Below are 19,946 nucleotides of genomic sequence, written 5' to 3' on the forward strand. Positions count from 1 at the left end.
TTGTTTCATTGAGATTGGTTGTTTTTAAGTAATTGGTAAGTTGCATTAGCGCAAAGAATTGAACAGTTCCCTAATGGCAAAAAGAAAACACAACCTTTTTTGAAGTTGGTAAAGGTTATCAGACCAGTTATTCATCTGTAGTTTCCACTTCATCCTCTTGGAGGTGGGGAGCACATGAACGACATTTGTTAGGAAACAGAGTATGTGACTAATAAGGAAAAATGTGGTTTATGTGGGGTGGTGCTTTGGGTGGAGTGGAGGAGGGTTTCAAAGGAAAACAGGCTACCACAGCTGGCACTCTTTGCCACTAGTTTGCATATTCCCATATCAAAATGCTCTACAAAATTCTTTCCTCTTCAGGGGCAGTTATGCTGTGGTAAAGAACCAGCATGTAAGACATAAGATAATTAGGTGTTCTAGGGTCTAGGACTAAAAATACAGCTGCTCACCAGCCATGATTTCAAGCTGAGAGAGAATGGCTGCAGGAGTGGTGATGACACAGTGTCTGCTCAGGCTGGGGGGGGGGTGGGGGGGTGTCTCTCTTGTCGTTTAAACAGCCCAGGCAACAGCATAGAGAGCTACTGAAACCGGTGAGTTCATGTTGCTGCAAGGATTTCTTCACCATCTCTTTGAAGGATGTAATCCACAGTTTACAGGTATAGGCAGCTGAGATGAAAAGTTATCTATACATGCAGATTCATCATTTTTATCCAGTGTACATTTCCAACAGTGATTTCTGTATTAAAATGACTGAAAAAATAAAACAGTAAAGTCAGATATGTTTGTTATTTTTGTCTTGTAAATCAGGTACTCTTTCTGTATGGTAAGTATCCTCATCTGGGATCAGATCCTAAATGTCTTTCATAGTTGACCCCTGACACAGTAGTATATTTGGATAACTATACAGGTATTAAAATAAAAACTCCTGTGTCTTTCTAGTTCATTGCCAACTTAACTAGCCATGATTACATCTGATTCTTACTATACTGTGTATCTCTGTGGGTGTGAGTATGCAGAGCAACACATGTCCTCTTATCTTTTTTGGGAAAGAAAATGTATGAACTACCTGAAAAGACAAAAAGATTTACATAGTAGGAAGTCTGTGTGGGAGTAGGAAGAGCATGAATTTAATAAGCCATGGAGATTTTTCCTAGTAAGTAATTAAAAAATATTCTTGTTTTTGAAAGAAAAGGCATAGGTCATGTAATGTCATGCTTTTATTTGGGGTATGTGTGTGTTGTACAAATACTTAATCTGCTGGACGGCACAAGTCTTTGCTGGGTCAGTATTCTAAAATTTTTCATCCAAATATGTATGCTTCTCTTTAATAAATACCCTATTTGTTTATAACAGACCTTGTAATGTGGTTAAAAAGTACTTATTTGTTCATTTGCATAATTGTAAATTAATCTTTTAGAAAAGCTGTAAGGAATCATTAATTTTTATTGCTGGATTTTTTCCCCAATAATGAAGCTTACCACAATACAGGCTACTGATTCTCCTCTGTTTCATGTTCATTGTAGAAAAGACAGAGCTATTTTTAACATTTACACAGTCTAAATAGATGATTCTTCATTCTGTGTGGTTTGGGGCTGAATCTGTAGAGCCTTTCATAATCATACCCTTTTTTCTTTTTTTTTTAATGGTTTGTTTGAATTTGATCACTGTAGCTGATTCCATGCATTGATAATGAAGGCTTGGGTTGCCTGTTTCTCAGCATAAATTCACCTCAGACTTCTACTTTGACAGTGCTCTGTTTCGGTACGCATGAAGATACAGAACTGAAATTGCTTTGCTTTCTTTACAAATGACTCAGAGTGTGCTTGTCCTTCCCTAAAATGTTGCCAGCGTGTGAAGGATTTTCAATGAGCAATGCAATAAGCCGGCATCTGGGAAGGTTTGAGACAGCACTGGTATAACAGCGTACTGTCACACAGATGATCAGGGCTGAAGCCAAGTCTCTGTAGCACCGTAGATCATATTGGTCACATACTGGAAGTTTTGTTTATGTAACTTGGTTGCTGTTTAAGCTGCTTCAGTAGTGTTGCCATAATGTGGAGTGGGCTTCCCAGTAGAGGTGAGCATGATTTTTTTTTTTTATTATTAAACTTCACTGAATTGCTTTGTGATATGATATTAAGAGTGGATGCTTATATTTTTGGCATTATTTCTGTGTGCATGTCAGTTGTGTTTTAGTTACTCAGTGGAAAGGGTAAGAAAAATGGCAAGGCATACAATGCATATATTTCTTCTCTTATTTCAGTATTAAAAGTAACTCTAAATATGTGGCAAGCTCCTTTTCCTTGCTTGCTGTTTGCAGAGGGCATCTTTCCAGTAGGTGACTTCCTATGCATTTTAAATGTTTTTGGAACATGTCAGTGATGCTGTATTACTGTTACAGAAAGAAGCTAATTAGCAGTGTGACTAAATACCTCTTACCAGAGCTTGCTTTCTGGCTTGTTAAATCTCAAATTATAGTTATAATGATATGTAAACACAAAAGCTGTCGAATTCTCCAGATAAACTAAGAAAGTAAAGAATGAAATAAATTGTATACTGGATTTAACAACTTGCGTATGTCTGTCATTGTTAATATTAAAAGTTATGATCTGTCATGCCCAGGGTAGCTTCCAGTAATTCATTTGCACTGACAACTTGCTTTGAGATGGGTATAAAATTACTGGCGCTTCTCCCTAACCAGTTAAATTTGAGATTCAGTGCAGTAAGTTTTATTTAAGGGAACAGATAGTGTGCTAAAGGTAGCCTGTGAAGTTCTAGTAGTAAATCTTTAAGCTTGAAAGAAGGATTATCGTAAACTAAACAGACTTTGTACCAATGTGTTAAAAAAAGAGAGTTTTTTACTGAGAATTTCACCTATAGCAGAATACAAAAAATTAGTTTAACTGAGTTACTTATTAAGTATTGCTGTTCTGCTAATACGTTTAATTTGTGGTAAGACCTGCTATGATTTTTTGCTGATAGCAATTTTCTCAATAAAAAAAGGAAAAATGCTGAAAAACATTTATTAAAATGGATTTCTTGCTTGCTATAGAAATGTCTATGCTTACTATGTAAAGCCTGATGTGGTGTGGGTTTTTTTTTTTTCCTTACGAGGAACTAGGACAGCTCATGCGTTTTCCTGCTAAATATATTTATGAGGCAGCTGTTTTATAGCTTTCAGCTCTAAAGTTATAGATAAGTGTGTATTTGTTTGACAGAAGATTCGAGAATTTCCATTTACTGCCAGTACATGTAAAGCTTGGCTAAGCAGACTGCATCAGGAGCACACACCATTTGTATTAGCCAATCTGTCTTTGCAAGTCCCAGGGCCACTATCTTGCTAGAAGCCACTGTGTGCTTTTGAAAGCATGAAATTAGTTTTATACTGAGCACATGGTTTCTCATTTAGCAGTTCTTTTTATGGTAATGGTCAATTTATGGTTCAGTGCCAGAATTTTGGTGTTCTGTCAAAGCTGATAGCTTCTGCTAAGGTGTTCTTTGGAGATAAAAACAAACAAACCCCAAAACAACACCTCTCACCCAAAAAAACCCTCAACACAAATCCATCTCGTGGTGGGGATCCTAGGGAGACCCTAATGAAGGAAAAGTCTCCACAGTTAGCTAAATTACTCACAGTTCTGATAGCATTTTTGAGTTATTTTGTTGCAGTCTTTCAGATAACGTTTGTAAGCATACATTTGTAGTTCATGACGTAAAATTATTAAATTGATTGTCACCTTCTTAAACTTCATACAGAGTTTTGTAATTACTTTGCAATAAGCTTTCTTTCATGACATGGAAAATTACTGTCCCTCAATACTGATTTGCTCTGTGTGCTTATTTAATGATCAAGGACAAAATACACTTGAAAAATGTGTATGAAGCACCCTAAACATTCAGGAGAGATGCTTCTAAAAAGCAATTTTAGAACAGGTTACAAACTTTGCTCTTTCTTTGGAAATCTATAGGAGTCAAAAAATGTCGTTAGTAAATACCTTTGTAAAACCTCCTTTAATATATGTAATTCATAAATTGATGAGCCAATTTTTTACCCATCTTTCATTCTTGGAAGAGGACATTCTAACTGCCAGATTGCTAACTGTTCCCTCACTAGCAGCTGTCCTTAGTGAAAGATTACAGTGGTTAACATTGTGCATTGTTAGGCTTCGCTTGAGTTACTTTGTCCAGTTTATGGTAATTTCTCTTGTTTACTAGGTAATTTTAAATTGTATTGCTTTTAATAGAGGTCTCCATAATTCTGACTTGATCCTGCAGTAAGCATTTTTTTTGTGATACAATATTTGCTTCTTTGCTCTGTTCTGTCTGCAAGGGGCAAAATTTGAAATTGCTTTTTGTGTGGAAGATGTGGTGGGCTTTAGAAGTGATCGTGTTTCTTCTCTCAAGTGCTGAGGAGAGATCCTGATCAGTTGCTGATAAGTCTTCCTGTGAAAGAAGCAGCTGGAGGCCATAGCTTCCAAAGGCTTACTTAAGAAATAAACTTAAGATGGTGTACTGATTTTTTTTATTATTTCATCATCATGGAGGTGGAAGAGAAGTAGAAGCTATGGAGAATACTGCCCTATGTCAAAGATACTTGGAAGGCACAGCATCACTTCAATAAAGGTCCTTTCTCAAAGCCGTGTTGGTTGGATCATCCTGTAGTCAAGAAATACATACAGACTGACAGCTTGGGTTTTTTTACAGCTTTAAAAAAAAATTGCTGTCTTTTTAGGATTTTTGAATAAACTTAATTGCTATTCTTCAGCATGTGTTTAAAGGCTACCAGGCAGAAGATAGTCGTGAACATTCTGAAAACAATGTGTGACATGTCACTACTATGACATAAAACTTGTTTTATTTCTTTAAGTGCTTGAGCTAGAATGCCTTTCCTTGTCCTTTTATTCTTTTTGGGATTCTTTTATCTGTGCTTTTTTATCACTATGAATACAAGCTTGTCACATTTCAAGCTGGCTAGTTCTTTGTTCCAACACATTGTTGTTTGTAAGGTGCTTTCAGCTTCAAAAATCTTGCATCCTCTTCCAAGTGTCTTTATTGCTGCATATTTCCCCTACTGCCATTTCACACTGGTAGGTAAAGTGAGAAGGAAGAGCTGGTGTGCTCGTTACACTGGACAAAACTACTTGGCTTCCTAGTAGGAAGCTTTACTGTTTCAAGAGCCATTACTATATCAGATTGCCAGTTATCACATGGCACCATAATTTTAATTTCTTCTCCTTTAGAAGACATCAGTGTTAACGTATGGTGATCTTTTGCAGCTTGAGAATGTTGAGGGGATAGCGGTTTCACCACTGCAAGGTTACTTACAAGGAGATTCTGGAGGAGAAGAGGATACTGTAAGGTAAAGGGAATAAAGACTGAGGAAGTGGTATGGGACTGTAAGCAATTCCATGTTGATCACTTGACTTTGGGACTCAAGTCTAGCCAAGCTCTTCATGGAAATCTTGAATTTGCCTTTTTCAGGGAAGGTCACTGGTGATTCCTGCCAGAAGAGCAGAGTAAACTCAGAACTGTAGATCACTGTGGCAAGCCCTGTTGAAGACCTGCTGCTGAAGCTGGAATTTATATATGTTTTTCCCTGTCTATAGGCTAAAAAGCCAGAGATGTTCTTGAGTTCTCACCCAGAACGTTCAGCCAAGAAACTGTGTCTTTTTTCATATGGTTTCTGTTCTGTTGGATTCTGAGCAGTGCTCATAACATCTCTTTGAAGGGAAAATGAACTGAGTAACTTCCCTCTTTCACAGATGTGTTTTGTTCCTGTAAGAATATTTTAATTTTTTTTTTAAGTGAGGAAAGCAGGGTACTTTTTGATCTGTACAGGTGTAAGGATGGTGCTTTTGTATTGACACCAGCAGCTAGGGCAGATAAGGCTAAATTCCTTAGCCTTTGGTAGGTCCAAGACCTACCCTGAAAAAGTTTTTTTTGTCTGTGGCTGAGCAGTGCAGATCTCTGGAGAAGATGAGTAAGTATTGTATTTCTCTCGCTGTAGTACTTCTCAGAATATTACAGCTTCTTTAAGGACTGAGATTTTCAAATTCATGTAGTGTGTTATAAGAGCTACCTGAGGGAAGGGATATGACTGTGAAAGCTCAGTGGGCAAAACTTTTCCTGGTAGGCAACTTGTGAAAGTGTCAGATTTTTGACTGGGCAAGAATTTGTGGTACGATTCATTTGGTGATACCACTTGTTGGTATATGCATATATGCGTTTGCTCTGGATGGTGTTTGAGATCTGTCCTTAGATTACTTGTGTTCAGGTGATTAAAGGATGTTTCCAGGTCTAGGGACTGCTGAGGTTATTGTGGTGTGTTCTTTTCTGGATTTGTTGTCTTTTTTTTTTTTTGTTAACTGCTCACTTGAGTGATGTTTATTCTTATACTGAGCTAGAAGAAGAGACAGAGAGAGCAGGTCTCTAGTGTGCTTGTTTCCCTTTTGCTCTCTTCAAATGTTCTGTAATGACATAATTAGAAGTCAGAACATACTGCCTGGAAGTTTGTGGCTTCCATCCAGGGGTCTCCATTTTCTTTATTTAGGATACTTTATAGTAGGTGGAACAGAGAGAGGAAGAGGTGGGAAGAAGTCTATGAAAGACGTTCTTAAAATTGTGTGTCTTTCTGCTCAAACTGGATTCAAAATTTACACATGCTATCTCTTCTCTCTCAGCCTAGGGTGTTTGCAATGATGACATCCTGAAATGTTTTGTTTCATAATAGGTAGAATGGAATAATAGTTCTGGGACTGAGCATTTAAATGTGGACAGAAAAGGAGGCTTTTTTTTTTTTAATCAGCAGAATGCACTTAAATGAAGCATGGAGGAAATAAAGAGGTGTGGAAGATTTCTAGGCTTTGGAGTGGCACATCTGGATAAAGAGTCACAGAAATCACTTCATCAAGAAAAAGCAGACTAGTTGGCAACAACTGGAGATTATTGTTAGGAATTGAAATCAGTGTATTGTGGCCAGCTTTGTTAGTGGTACCATTGAAGCCTGATATGTATCTAGTAAGGTTTTGGATAGTAAAAATCCATCCTCTATTAAATAATCATTGTAGCAACCTTTTAAGGAAACATAAATAGCACTTGGTAACTGTGTACCCAGGTTACTTCTGAAAACAAGATTCAAACTTTTCAGTCGCTTTGGCTGGTGAGCAGGGCACAGACTTTCAGAAAAGCCAAAGCTGGAACACCAGGAGCTTATTTTCTGGGGATTAAATAATCATGAAAATATCCTTAGTTGTTTTTGTAGACATGATTATAAAGAATGCTTATATGGAAGCGGTGTTATACCAGATTTTTTAAAATAAATCTTGACAGAGACAAGGAAGAATCTGGCAGAGAAAAATAAAAATGTTGTTGTTCCTTCATTTTGTTTGTTATTTGCAAACACTTGTTCATTTCAATAATTTATCCTCTCTAACAAGTATTTCTCCTTAGGGGGAAAAATATTTTTTTTTCTTTTTTTCTTTTGTCTGTCCTCAAAACTAACAAGTCGGATGACTTTGTTTTAGAGATTACTTCAGATTACCTTTGCTGGAAAAAAAATAAATATTTGAGTTGACATTGTTACCTTAACTGTATACTAGACTTCTACTCTGGGACTTGTGGTTACTGCATGGTAGCTATGCTGCTGGAATCTTTCTGTAGATAATATTTCTCAACTGGACAATCAATTAAGCTTAAAATCCAAATCAATAAAGTAATAATTTACCTGCAGCTAATGAATGAAGTCTGTAATCTGCTTATGCTTTGTAAGAAAATATCCATGAAAATCTGGGTGACAAAGGTATTTACTTAAATACTTTATACATTCCCAAAGTTCAGAAGTTTTTTGTCGTATATAGTGTTTGGTACTTAAAATGTCTTGTATTGTTACCAACAATTATTCAGTTGAGGCAGAAACAGCCTGGTTTTGATAAGTGTGTCAGGATACCCACTAGCAAAGAAGTCTTAAAAATGAGAAAAATATACCTTATGGAAAGATTACTTTGAAATATGTATCCAAACTATTAATTACAAAAAAACCCCCTTTCAGCTGACATAATTTCATATGTGATCTACAATGTACAGCTACATCATTGTAATTTTATATTTATAAACAGATTTGTAAACATTTGTCAGATAGTTGGAAAAGCTGTTAGCTAAAACTATCATGTTGTTCACAACATTAATTCATTGATCCAGCCCAAGTTTACTGGAATCTTCTGAGAGATGTGATACAACAGAATGAGCTGTTGCAGGAATGGATAAAAACTGCTGGGGATTTCCATGGTCTGAAGGTGCTTTGCAACCTAAATACATAGCTACTTCTGCTGTCAGTCATACACATGCTCACTTGTTGGAAAGATGTTAATAGGATTGGTGGTGAAGAGGGAGAGATTTGGGTTAGAGCTTAAGTATGATGTACTGATCAACTCCAGAAGTAAATCAAAATAAGAAGGAAGGAATTTGTGAGAGCAGGAGGTGTTGCTGCATCCTGATGTTTGAAATGAAGCAGCAATGTGGCTGGAGTCAGGGTGTCCCAGAATTTTGAAGGGTCAGCTACCCTCACGAGTGCTATATCTGAGACTTCGGTGATGAGTAATCATGCACCTATGCTTAAATATTTGTGTGAGTGTTCACAGGTTGAGGGTATGGTTTATGAATAGGAGTTTGAATTGCAGCAGAGTTGCAGCTTCTGGCAGTTGAAAATTCAGTCTTAGAAAAGGTTACATTAAACCAGGATGAAAAGTAATACATGATATTTTGGGGGATAGGCCTAAAGAAATACTACTTGAGGAGATGCACGCTGGATTTTGAGTATTTGTTGTTGTTCTGTTTTTCACTTTCTGGCTGCTAGTCTGATGAGTTCCCTTATTTTCCTCCTGCAGAAAGTGAAGCTAATGCTAGGTGTGCAGTGGTGCAGTACTCTGCCCTAGAAGGTGGGGGGTGATGAAGCATTCCAGGTTTTGCACCCATGAGTTCTGCTTGTGAACTGGAAGTGAAGTTGATCACAGCTGAAGAGGCAAAGGTCTAGTCAGTGTGAATCCTGTGGTGTATTTTGGGGCTTTGCTTTGGTTTTTAATTACAAATATTTTTTAAAATCCAGGAAGCCTTCTGGTGGAGTAAATTTGTTTTGAGGAAGTGCACGCTTCTTCAGAAGAATAATTCCGAAGAAATACAGAAACATTATAATTTTTTAAAGGATTTTGTATTGCTTAGTATTTTTAGAGCAAGAGTCTAGTATATGAATAAATAGTGTACTTCACCTTTTTAGAAACACAATTAAATATACCAGTGTTTTGTATCACCAGAAGTCAATTTTATGCATAATAGGCATGATATTAAATAAAACAAAATTCAAAAGGTTAAAAATAGCTTTAGAAATAATACTTACATGAGATGATTTAATTTTCATCAGTGTTTCCAGTAAACTTCCAGCCACTTTTACTGAAGCCTTTTTTGAAGAGAAGCTTTGTTGAGTTCTTTCATTGTTGACGTAGGTCTCTGTGAGTGGTGGTCTTGTATATGAAATAAGTATATTTGAAGGGCTGTTAATTTACTGAATACCAAGCATCGCTGAAATCTAAATATCTTTTTGAAGTTAAAGATTTCAGTTGCATTTCATGTCAAGACTCCAATGGCAAAAGGAATCAGCAGGTTTTAGTGGATAATGATCCTGTCAATTACACATTACTGCATCGGATATCTACCCTGGCAAAGACAGGCCAAGTTTGCAATCATAATGTGCTTATTTTTTATTGAAATTCTTGGGAGGTGATGGAATGACAGACACATACTTTCTGTCTTCAACTATATGCAGTTATTTTTCCATCTTTTTATAGTTCTGCTTCAGAAATATTTGTTATGATTATCCAGACGTGAAGTCAACGGATGAATTGGGCAAATAAAGCTATCTATACTTTTAAAGTATTTCTACTTTTTTTCCTCATTTGAGAACCTGGGATTGCTCTGATAGATAGTGAGCACACCTTGGCTGCTTCAAGTCTCCCCTTTGCAAGGTTGATGCGATGCATCAAAGTTACTTTAACTGCTTTAAATAGCTAAGATAAGAATCCTAATCACAGAAATTGTCATGCATTAATTGAATAACTGTGGAGTGGGGAGCAGGAATGTGTTCTTTCTGCTGGCTGCCGATTAGCAGGCTGTTAGACTGCTTGGAGTCCCATCCATCCTGTACAAGGGGTTATCATTCTCTGAACTGACAGCTGTGCACTACGCAGAAGGGAGCTGATCCAGCCCCTCTGAAAGAGGATGTGCCTCATTTGTTCCAACAGTGATCCCTCTGTAGCAAAAGCACACTGCTGGAAAAATATTAGGTGTTTAGAAAGACTGGATGAGGTTCCCATGTACAAGATAGGGAGCATGCATGGAGTCTGGCTGACTTTTATTCTGCCTTGAGTGGTCAAAAACATGTAGCTAGAAATTATATATCCTAAAATGAGTCAAACCAGCAGCTTTTAGTAGGTAGTTGAGTGGTGATAATCTGTAAGAAACTGATTTGCTACTGTAAATATGCTACCTATTCTGAAATTGAAATAATTGAAATCCTTTTGCTAACTGTATTATTTTCTAGGGCATCTATTACATGAACGTGGTGTTTATTGCCTACCTTTAATAGAGTTCTGGGGTCAGTAAAAACTGTTCTGCAAACTCCAGGTTTCAGGTGGTAATGTAGTTGTTAGAGCAGCAACCAGTACAGTGCAGACATGCAGCAGAGGACACTTTGAGGTACCACAATCTAGTAGAAACAGTTTTGGTTTTGTTTTCCTCCTTTGATCTTGTTGCTGAATATTAGTGGAACATGACTATATTGTTGTGGTGTGGAGCATTTGGCTGCCAGAGTGAAGTGAAGTCTGAAGGGACATCTATCAATTAACTGAAAATAATGAGAAAATTCTTCTTGGTACAGTATCAAAGCTAACTTGTTACCAAGAAATTTGGAAGTCAACACATTTGTAAGCCATGTATGGTCTAGTCTGACTCTTCTGGTATAAACAAAATCAGATTCATTGCATCCACTGGGGCTCACAGACTCTGAGGACCAAACGAATCACCAAGCCTGATCTCCTGTACAATACCAGACAAAAGAATCGCAAGCATTAATTCCTTCAGTAGAAGAAATTGCTTTCACTAACATGCCAGTGCTTGCTGTTAAGTCCAATAAATCTGCAATTGAACTAGAACACATTATTTAGAGTCACATCCAAGTTCAATTGAAGGACTTCAGGATGTGATGAATTTACTTGTTACACCGTTCAATTGTTTAAATAACCCTTTACCTTTGCAGTTAAGAACTGCATCTTACTATCAATGTGGATTTTCTAATTGTGAGCCAGGAGGTGCCTTTTCTTCCCCACTATTAAAGAACCCCTGTTATTACGTAACATTCTCCTTTTAAAATGGCATGGAGGCTTGATTTAAAGTCCAGCACTGTTTGTACTGAGTGTGCAATTACAAACACAGCTCGTGTAACATCTGAAAGGAGTATGTATTACTTTTTTTCTTTTAATAACATGGTTCACATCAGTGGTCTCAGTGACTCTCCAATGAATCATAACGACAACTTTGCCTCCACAATAATGGACTGTTGGGTCCTGGTTTTTAAAGTCTGCGCAATATACTCGTAACAGTAACAAATGCTCTTTCAGCCAGAATGGAGTTCATAAAGCTCTCTTTCTTAGCATCAAATTAGGAGCATGATACCAACACTTCTCAGGATTTTTCTGGACTTTTGCTGTCTTTTCCTCTCCTTCAGTTAATTTTCAGCTGGCAGGATCAAGCTTTTCTCAGTGCACACTTGTGAAAGGACAGTAGTTTTCCAGGTCAAATCCCTTGCTTATGGTATAGGCTGCTTGTTTTGCTCTTCTGTAGAGATTGGCCTCTGTATGTTCGTATGTTAAATACTGAAAGGCAGCTGTGGAGCAGCTCTATGTCCCCTTCTCGATACCATCCAGGCAGGATGTGCAGTGACCTTTGTCCCTGTCATCCAATTTTACCAATGGTTTCTCTTCTCCCCCCCCCCCCCCCCCCTTTTTTTTTCCAAATATGTGAAGCTTAATATCGGGGGGGGGGTGGGGGGGGGTGGGGTAGTGTAGTTTGAGTTCCTTTATATGATGTGTGCTTATCATTTCACCTCATTTTCTTGGTATTAATTTCAAAAACATTTATCCAAAGCATACCTTCAGTGAAGATGCAGAGAACAGGGAGTAGAGAATCTTCCTTCCTTATTTCCTAACCAGCTTGTAAAGACATTACATATACAATGTACCTGACGTGTGTTTTCCTATGGTCTTACCTGAAGTTTTGGAACTAAAAGTATCTGTAATCTAACCATGTAAATAATGTTGTTGACTGTCTTTTTTGGTACACTAGTACTAATACTAAACAGGCATGCCCATTAGCTGTTGTCTTTTTTGCCACTTCATTGGAATTGTTTAGAGACAATATTATACAGTGTTATATTCAGACTATTATCCTTGAGACGTCTTTAACTCCTTTGAACTCCTTTGGAGCATGTTCCCTGCACCCACATCCACCTATACACAAAGACTTTTCTGTAGTTTGTGGAAGCACAGTGTAAGCATACTGATTTATTTGGATGACTAATTTCTTCCTGTTTTACTTAAGGTAAAATGCTTGCAGTTTAATTGCACAAAACTATCTTGACAAGATGATGTTGTTAGCAGGCTTGCTCTTAAGCCTGTGACTGTAATACATAATACTAATCTTTCTAATACCTTGTGAGCTAGTGTTCAGGATTTCTGATTCCAAAGTGTTCTGCCAGAAGATGGCTGCTTTTTCCTGATACCAACTTTCTCCCACAGAAGTGGGAGTGAAAAAGCTTTGTGAATTTAAGTATCGCTCAGAATTTATTTCTGCAGTTTCTGTATTGCTTGCAAACTTGACCTTTACCTAAGCTTTTCTCACTTCTGCATCAGGGTGACCTCAGATTCATATGTGTACCTGTGTTCAGGATTTTGAAAGTGCTGTCTGTTAATAGATCCAAAAATATGTTACAATTTTGTATTTTAAGAACTGAAAATCACAGCATGGTTTGAATTAAAAAGGAAGTTATTTTGTAGCAATATCTAAAGTGGAAACACTAAAACAGAAGTAGAGTTCTGCTCTTGGGCACATCATTGAATGTCTGGGAAGGTTGGTCACTCCTAAATTGCCTGCTTTTTTTCCTGCTGTGTGAGCCCTCCCTCTACTTTTCCTCCTACTGAAATTAAGTACTTACCCCAGGTTGATTACTTTTTATTCCTGAAGCATCGTCCTACACTCTTGTGATCTAAATTGAAATTTTATGTAATCACATGGTAGTATTTTCTCTCCTTCTCTTAAATTTTTCTTTTAGTGTCAGAGTTTATAATTGATTTTTCTCTACAGTGAGGTAAAAATATGGTGTGCTTTCCTGTGACTTACGTTACTTTAGCTGCAGAATTAACTAAGTTCAAAAGTTGTAAAGTTCTTTGGAGTTTTTTGGGTTTTTTTAATAAATGTTCAGGCTGCCTTTTTTTTTTATGACAATCCTAATGTTGCCTGTTCTACTTCATGTTTCAGCTCTGAGAGTATCTGGTTATTTTGAAATATAGTTTTGGAAGTTGCTAGTAACTGCTGAACAACAAGTCTTATTTTTTGGTAAATAAAACATTTATAGAATGTGAGAAGTTGGAAGGAAAATATTTGCATCTAAGGTAGTGAGCTTGGCTTAGTTCCTCTAAAATGACAACACATAGAAGTGTTTTTCCTCTTTGTCATCCATCAGCTACATGTACATATGAGGCTTCTGATCTTTGGCTTAAACTGCCGTTAAGTTTTCATTATAGATGTGCCACCTACTGAAGCAAAAGGCCCATCAGCAAATATTTATTAATGTTATCTTCTCCCAGACACATTTGCATAGTAATTTCTTGCTAGATTCCTGTGCTTCTGGTTGTCAAATCTACACTGCTTCTTGTCAGCCTCACCATAGGGTATGAAAATGGTAATAAGAATTGGAGAGGATGTGGAGCACGGAGGCTTAATAAAATGTCTTTAAAAAAAAAAAAAGAAAAAAGAATTGATATAATGAATTATAATGAAAAATACCTGCCTTCCAATGAATGCCCGATAAGGAAACCTTACATACATAGGCACTCTGTGTGTGTGTGTGTGGGGGGGGGTATGTAATTGTTCAATATAGCCTTGTAGCAAAAAGAAACTTTAAACAAGATTTTTAGATTACTATGTATGTTTTTTTGTTCTTCAAATGAATCTTCAGCCTTGTCTTGGCATAGAACTGGTCATGATCATCTTTAGTAATGAGAGGCATTTTGCTCAGAGCTTGTTGTCTTTTATGTTATAGTAATTAACTGGATGTTTATTTGTATTGCAAGCATGTCTCAAGATCCACAGTTTTATTATGCTACACTTGTACAGAATTATGGGAAAGACTTATTCCCAAAATTTTAAAATCTGCCTTGAAACATAATGCATGAAGAAAATAGAGCAAATAGGAAGAAAAGAATAATTTAGAAACAGTCGTTTGGCTGAAGTCAAGTGATTTTCTTGATGTTTCTCATGAAAGTGAATGTTTGTTTTGGCAACACTTCATTATATCATAGTAGAAAAATGGGTATATGTATGAACAAGAACAAGCAAACAGCTTCCTGAAGAATAATCTGGTTTGCTGCCCATTAAATATGTGTCTTCCTATAGAGCAGCCCTTTGGCTTGGGCAGGGTTTTTTTTTTATTTTTTTTTATTTTTAATGGGCTAAACACAATATAGCTGATATGTCAATGAGACATACAAGTTGGTAGTTTCTTTCCACGCCTTGCAAGTAAAATTCAGTTTTGAAAAGGAAGAATGAATCAGTGAACCACTCTTAGAAAACGAGTTCTAACAGGCAGTCAAGAATGAGATGGGAAGAGGTCAGAAACTCCCTGTCTCAGGTTGTGATGTATGTTGCACATGCCCAGGATTTCAGCAACCCGGTTCCAGGTCCTTAATGTTAAATGCAGAGTGTCCACATTTTATGCTTACTAAATCTTAAACCTCTGTTATATTTCAGTACAAATATAAATATGCAGTTGCATAAATTTGGAGTTTTTTAACATGGATTTGTAAGCTGCTCACCATAATCAGTGTCTTTGTACAGTGCCTGTTCATTCTTTTCATCTGTCAAATGCTGTTAAACTATTTTTTGATCTGGGGATGTTGGGATGGTGTTAAACATTTGGTCCATGTATCATAGATAAATAGAATGTAAGTATCTAAGAGAGACTGTGAAGGAAGTTGGAATGACCACTGATAGGGCTACACGGTACATCTGGGATGGCACAGTAATTGGAAGGATCTAGTAGCAGGATGTTTTCCTTCAAGTTTGGCACCTATTTCTCCACCCTTAAGGGGGAAGTTGAATTTCTTAGTCATAGGTATTTATTGCATTAATTCTCTTTTCAGTTGTTTATTTGATAATTGAATGGCCAATTTCATATTGCTAGGTGCAGGAAATTTAGCTTTGTTAAGGTGTTTTCTGATGTGTGCAATTGAACCATTTCCAAAACATGCATTTATTAAAATATATTTTCTTGGCTTTATGCATTTCAAATTTGTGACCACAAGCTTGCACATTAAATTTTCCAGTGCTACGTGAAGAAAAGACATGTTGAAAGGCCCAGTGAATTAATGGCATTAATTGATTTGGAGGTCCTTAAATGAAAGGTTTTACAGAAATACACTGATTCTGTTTTTTATTTTCCCATTACGGAACTAACTGTCTTTGTCTTAAGCCACTTCCTTGGAGAGACTAAGGGTTTTTTCCTTCTCATGACTCACCTGGTTTTATGTTGAGTAGTCCTGCTTATGGAAAATGTAAATGACTTGTATTCCTTTAGTAGGCAACTGAGTGCAGTCTTCTACAGTTTTGTGAAACATGCCAGGGTATATGTCTGGCTTCACTCCAGGTAGTGAGCTCTTGAAGTGAACTGCGGCAGTGCTTCAGGAAACATGCTGCTTCAGGAACAGGGCTTATGTTTCCATTGGCTGGAAAAGTAGGAACATCAGCTGGAGTCATTAATATCATTGTCTTTAGGAGTGCCTGTAGCTGATCTGCCCACTTTCCCAGAATGGAACGCTAAAGCCAGTAAATAAGGCAATAAAATATTTCACAGGTAATAAATCTCATACACCAAAAGAAAACAAGATCTAAGCAGTTCTAAGAACAACATGGTTCTTTCAAATGTTAGGAGATTGAGGTCGTATAGAAAGGGCATGGATAAAGGAAAATTCTATTTTTATAGGAGGCGGTAAAGCTTCTATCACAGGAAACTTCTGAAATGCTTTTAAACATTTCAATAATGAAGAAACCAGAAAAGGGAAGTAAGTCCTAAGCAATGGCTGAAAGTGAAAACACTTGAAAGTACGTGAATGTAACTCAAGGAAATACCTGAGTGTAAGAACATATCCCAAGGAGATATTTGAAATAAGCTGAGTACACCATTACAGAACTGAAAAATAAAAAAATCAAGTTCTACATGCAGTTTTATGGGCATGTGGAACTGATTCAAGGCCTATTTCTTCATAGCTGGACTTTCAAGGATAAAGAAATGACCTAATCTATTATTAAAACTGTTGTTCAAAGCATGATTTGATTTTTCAGAATGATTTAGTTATTAGTCTTTTATCTAAAGGGTTAAATCACCAGTGTTTCAATTTATAGTCTTTTATAGTGTTATATAGGCTCGTATGTAGTATATGCACATGTAGAATTAAAAAATAACTAAAGAGAATTCCAGAATAGAAAACTGAGGCAGGTGGAGAAGTGCTATACTGGTCATCTAAGCAATGATAGATGATTTCATTGAATTGCAATTAATTTAGTTGTGTGCATTCATAACGAGAGCGCATAAATTATTTGGTTCCCATTTCAATTTATTTCCTATTATTCATAAGCAGAGGAAATATGTTGCGAATATGTAGAACTCGAGACTACAGAATCTGGCAAGAAAGGAAAAGACATGCTAGATGAAGTCACTGAGTGATAGGCAGTACCTGGATGTCTTTCATAAACTATTAAGGCATCTTAATTACATCTGTTTAAAAATCTGGCAAACTTTCTGTAACATTAACCTAAACTACTAAAAATAAATCTTTCTGGAGGAATACCTGGCAGTGTTTTGAAAGTCAAAAGTTTGGGTCCTTGACTACCTCAAATAATGATGCTTTTCTAAGATAACCTCAAAATAAGGAGTTTTTCTCCCAATAGTATGTTGTAACCATAAATAAAACTACAAATTTATTTTACTGCCAATCAAGAAGAATTGTTTGATGGTTACTTTTCCATTGTAGATGTATAAGCTAAGCAAGTGTGCATAAAAGTATATTTTCTGTTCATGGTGTTATATGCTCCTTATCACTGTCATACTAAACGCCCTTAGAATTAGAGACATTTTGAGCATTTTTTGTGTGCAGTTCCTCCTTCCTATGTTCAGGAGGAAACTGCAAGGAAGGTTTTATGAAGTAAATGCGTAAAGGATATGATATATTTTAGCATGTGTTGAGTGTGGGGGCTTTAGGTATAACAAATTTGAGTGTCTGTCTGTGTTCTGGTTGAGGTGTTTTTTGGTTTTGCAGGCTAGTAACCTTTATGGCCCCCACCAACCACTGAAGTCACTTCCACTTTTGTCAGTTGAGAATGATGACTTGGCTGTGGTCATCAGCATCTTGGAGGAGGTTCAGACTTATATGTGCCATTAGGAAAACTCATTCCAGATAGTACTCCTTGTGAACAAAGATGGCTTCAGCTGAGGGAGTGGATATTGCCGAGCTTTTTTGTGGTGCCTTCATACTCTGAAGGATTAAGATGTTGCTTAGCTGCATTTATAAAGGCAGTGACTGCCTCCCTTGTTCAGTATGTTAAATAAAGGCTTTTCTGCAACTCTTCAAGTGCACAAGATTGCAGAGCTTCTCTCCTTATGTGAAATGATCTGTGTCCAGATAACTCTGTGTTTTCCATGTTGCCAAATAAAACCTGTATCTCTGACCACTGCTGTAAGTCAAACCTTTTATTATTTTTTTGAATAGGTATTTGAACAGTCTGCATAGTTCACAGAACCAATATGGCTTGGTGGTTTTCTTTTCTCTTTTCCAAATGTGGCAGTTAAGCATCATATTGCTGAAAATAGAAGCTAGGTAGGCTGACTTGCATCCATGGCAGGTGTTGCTGCCTATTCCTCAAATGCTTTTTCTGGCATGTCATTAAGCTTAGCCCACCAGTGGCTGTTTAAGGGTGTGCACACGATTAGCATGCTGTGGCAGCACTGCTGGTACTTAGTCCGTTTATAGTAAGTACTGCCATTCTGAGTTTATTAAGGATGAGCTGCTCTTTTTGCATAGCTTGTTTGTATTTTGAACGTGTCCTCTATAGTTGCCTCCAGCTATTCACTGTCCCTCAATTATCTTCTCAACTTAGCAACGGATCAAAGGAGAATTACCACTTGCAAAATTAGATCTGTGATAAAATGTTCCAACGTAGCTGCGATCAAGTTGCCACTTCATGAAACCCAAGCTGAATCACTCCACGTGTCTCATACAAAAGTATTGTGCATGGCTAAGCTTTTACACAAGGACAAACGTTAGATTATGCTGACTGCCATCATTAATTAGTTTCTAAATTCTGTGTCTCTAGGGTGGAGTTGCAATGAGTCCCACATCTAGAATTCTGTATTTCAGCCTCTGAGATTTCAGAGAGGTTTGTAAAATTGTCTGTTGCCAAGCTGTTTTCTACTGAGCACACATCTGAGAAGGTTTCTGTGGCTCACTTGTTTTATCCAGTAGGAGTCTTGAAACATTTCCACTCCAGAAATGTGTTCCTGATTTCCCCGTTCAAGGTGGTAGTGTACAAAGAATTGAGTTGAAGAGCATGAAACTTCTGCCTTTAGCCAGATTGGACTGTCTTCAAACACATGTGGAAAACATTAAGCTATCTTAGTGTATGTATATTAAACTGGCAGTAACCTGTATAATGCAAAATTACATATTATGGTTGAATTAGGTCCTGATTTTTGAGGCAATAGCTATATTAATTTGTTATAGAATACAGTAACTACTAGTATGACCATCTTATCAGTGATAAAGGTGATACCACAGGGCACATTGGCTTAGAATCTCTGTTTAAAATCCCTGTATTTCTTGCATAATAGTATAAGCCTCTATTAATTTGTTAACTTGCAATGCATTTATTTTGTTTTTTTTTCTAAAAAATGTACTTCATTGAAAACCTTTTGAAGATTGCTGTCAGCAATATGGATATTAAAATTAGCAAGGCCAGGAAAACCAAAGGTGAACTTGTATGATAGTTCATCCTATGTGTAACAGCTTAATGGTTAAACAAAACGGCATGCATTTGGGTTTCAGCAAGGACTTAATCTGGCAAGGTGTTGAGTTTGCAATCCAACAGAGTACTTAAGAACTTAATTTTTAAGTAACTGTCTTGAAGATTTGTGATGAAAAATGTGTTTCTCTTCAGTGACTCAAAGGCAGTAAACCCAGTGCAATGTCTGTACTCTGGAGGTTCACCACTGGTGCCAGGTAGCGCTGGGAATGTACATCAGAGCGAGGTCAAACACTGAAGCAAGTTATGTGAGCAAAATGTGGTACTCCAACTTTTATCGACATATTCTCACTAAGATGTGGAAAACTTGGTGTGTGCGATGTGTCATACTTGTAGACTGCTTGAAATTGGTGTAACTTTGTTCAGGTTATAGCATCCACATCAGTCAGCTAATTCTCTTGATTTGTGAGCATTTTTATGTGTTTATTGCCTTGATAGGCTACATAGGTGTTTTTTAAGTAAGCGTTTGACATGCGGTATTATTGAAACATGCTGCCATCAATAACTATGAAGATGAGTTGATATGGTCAAGCTCTACACAGGTGATGGAGAAT

General features: G+C 37.0%; 1 protein-coding gene across 5 annotated transcripts in view; it reads left to right on the plus strand.

Annotated features, from left to right (window-relative positions):
* ZNF385B (zinc finger protein 385B) overlaps nucleotides 1–19,946 on the plus strand; it is a 168,241-nt gene that overhangs the window by 40,121 nt on the left and 108,174 nt on the right. Inside the window, exons 1-2 of one of the 5 annotated variants that reach the window (XM_027786155.2) lie at nucleotides 1,733–2,077; nucleotides 5,277–5,359. The exons of 2 other annotated variants lie outside the window; for them this stretch is intronic. Coding sequence is in view for 1 of the 3 variants with exons in the window: in XM_027786154.2 (XP_027641955.1) it covers nucleotides 2,053–2,077 (25 nt within the window). In the remaining 2 variants the exon portion in view is untranslated. Of the gene's footprint in view, nucleotides 1–1,190; nucleotides 1,282–1,732; nucleotides 2,078–5,276; nucleotides 5,360–19,946 lie in introns of those variants that run through there. 2 more of the 5 variants (XM_027786157.2, XM_027786154.2) reach the window with 2 other exon arrangements.

The sequence above is a fragment of the Falco peregrinus genome, chromosome 8, assembly GCF_023634155.1.
Source record: "Falco peregrinus isolate bFalPer1 chromosome 8, bFalPer1.pri, whole genome shotgun sequence".
NCBI classification, from domain to species: domain Eukaryota; kingdom Metazoa; phylum Chordata; class Aves; order Falconiformes; family Falconidae; genus Falco; species Falco peregrinus.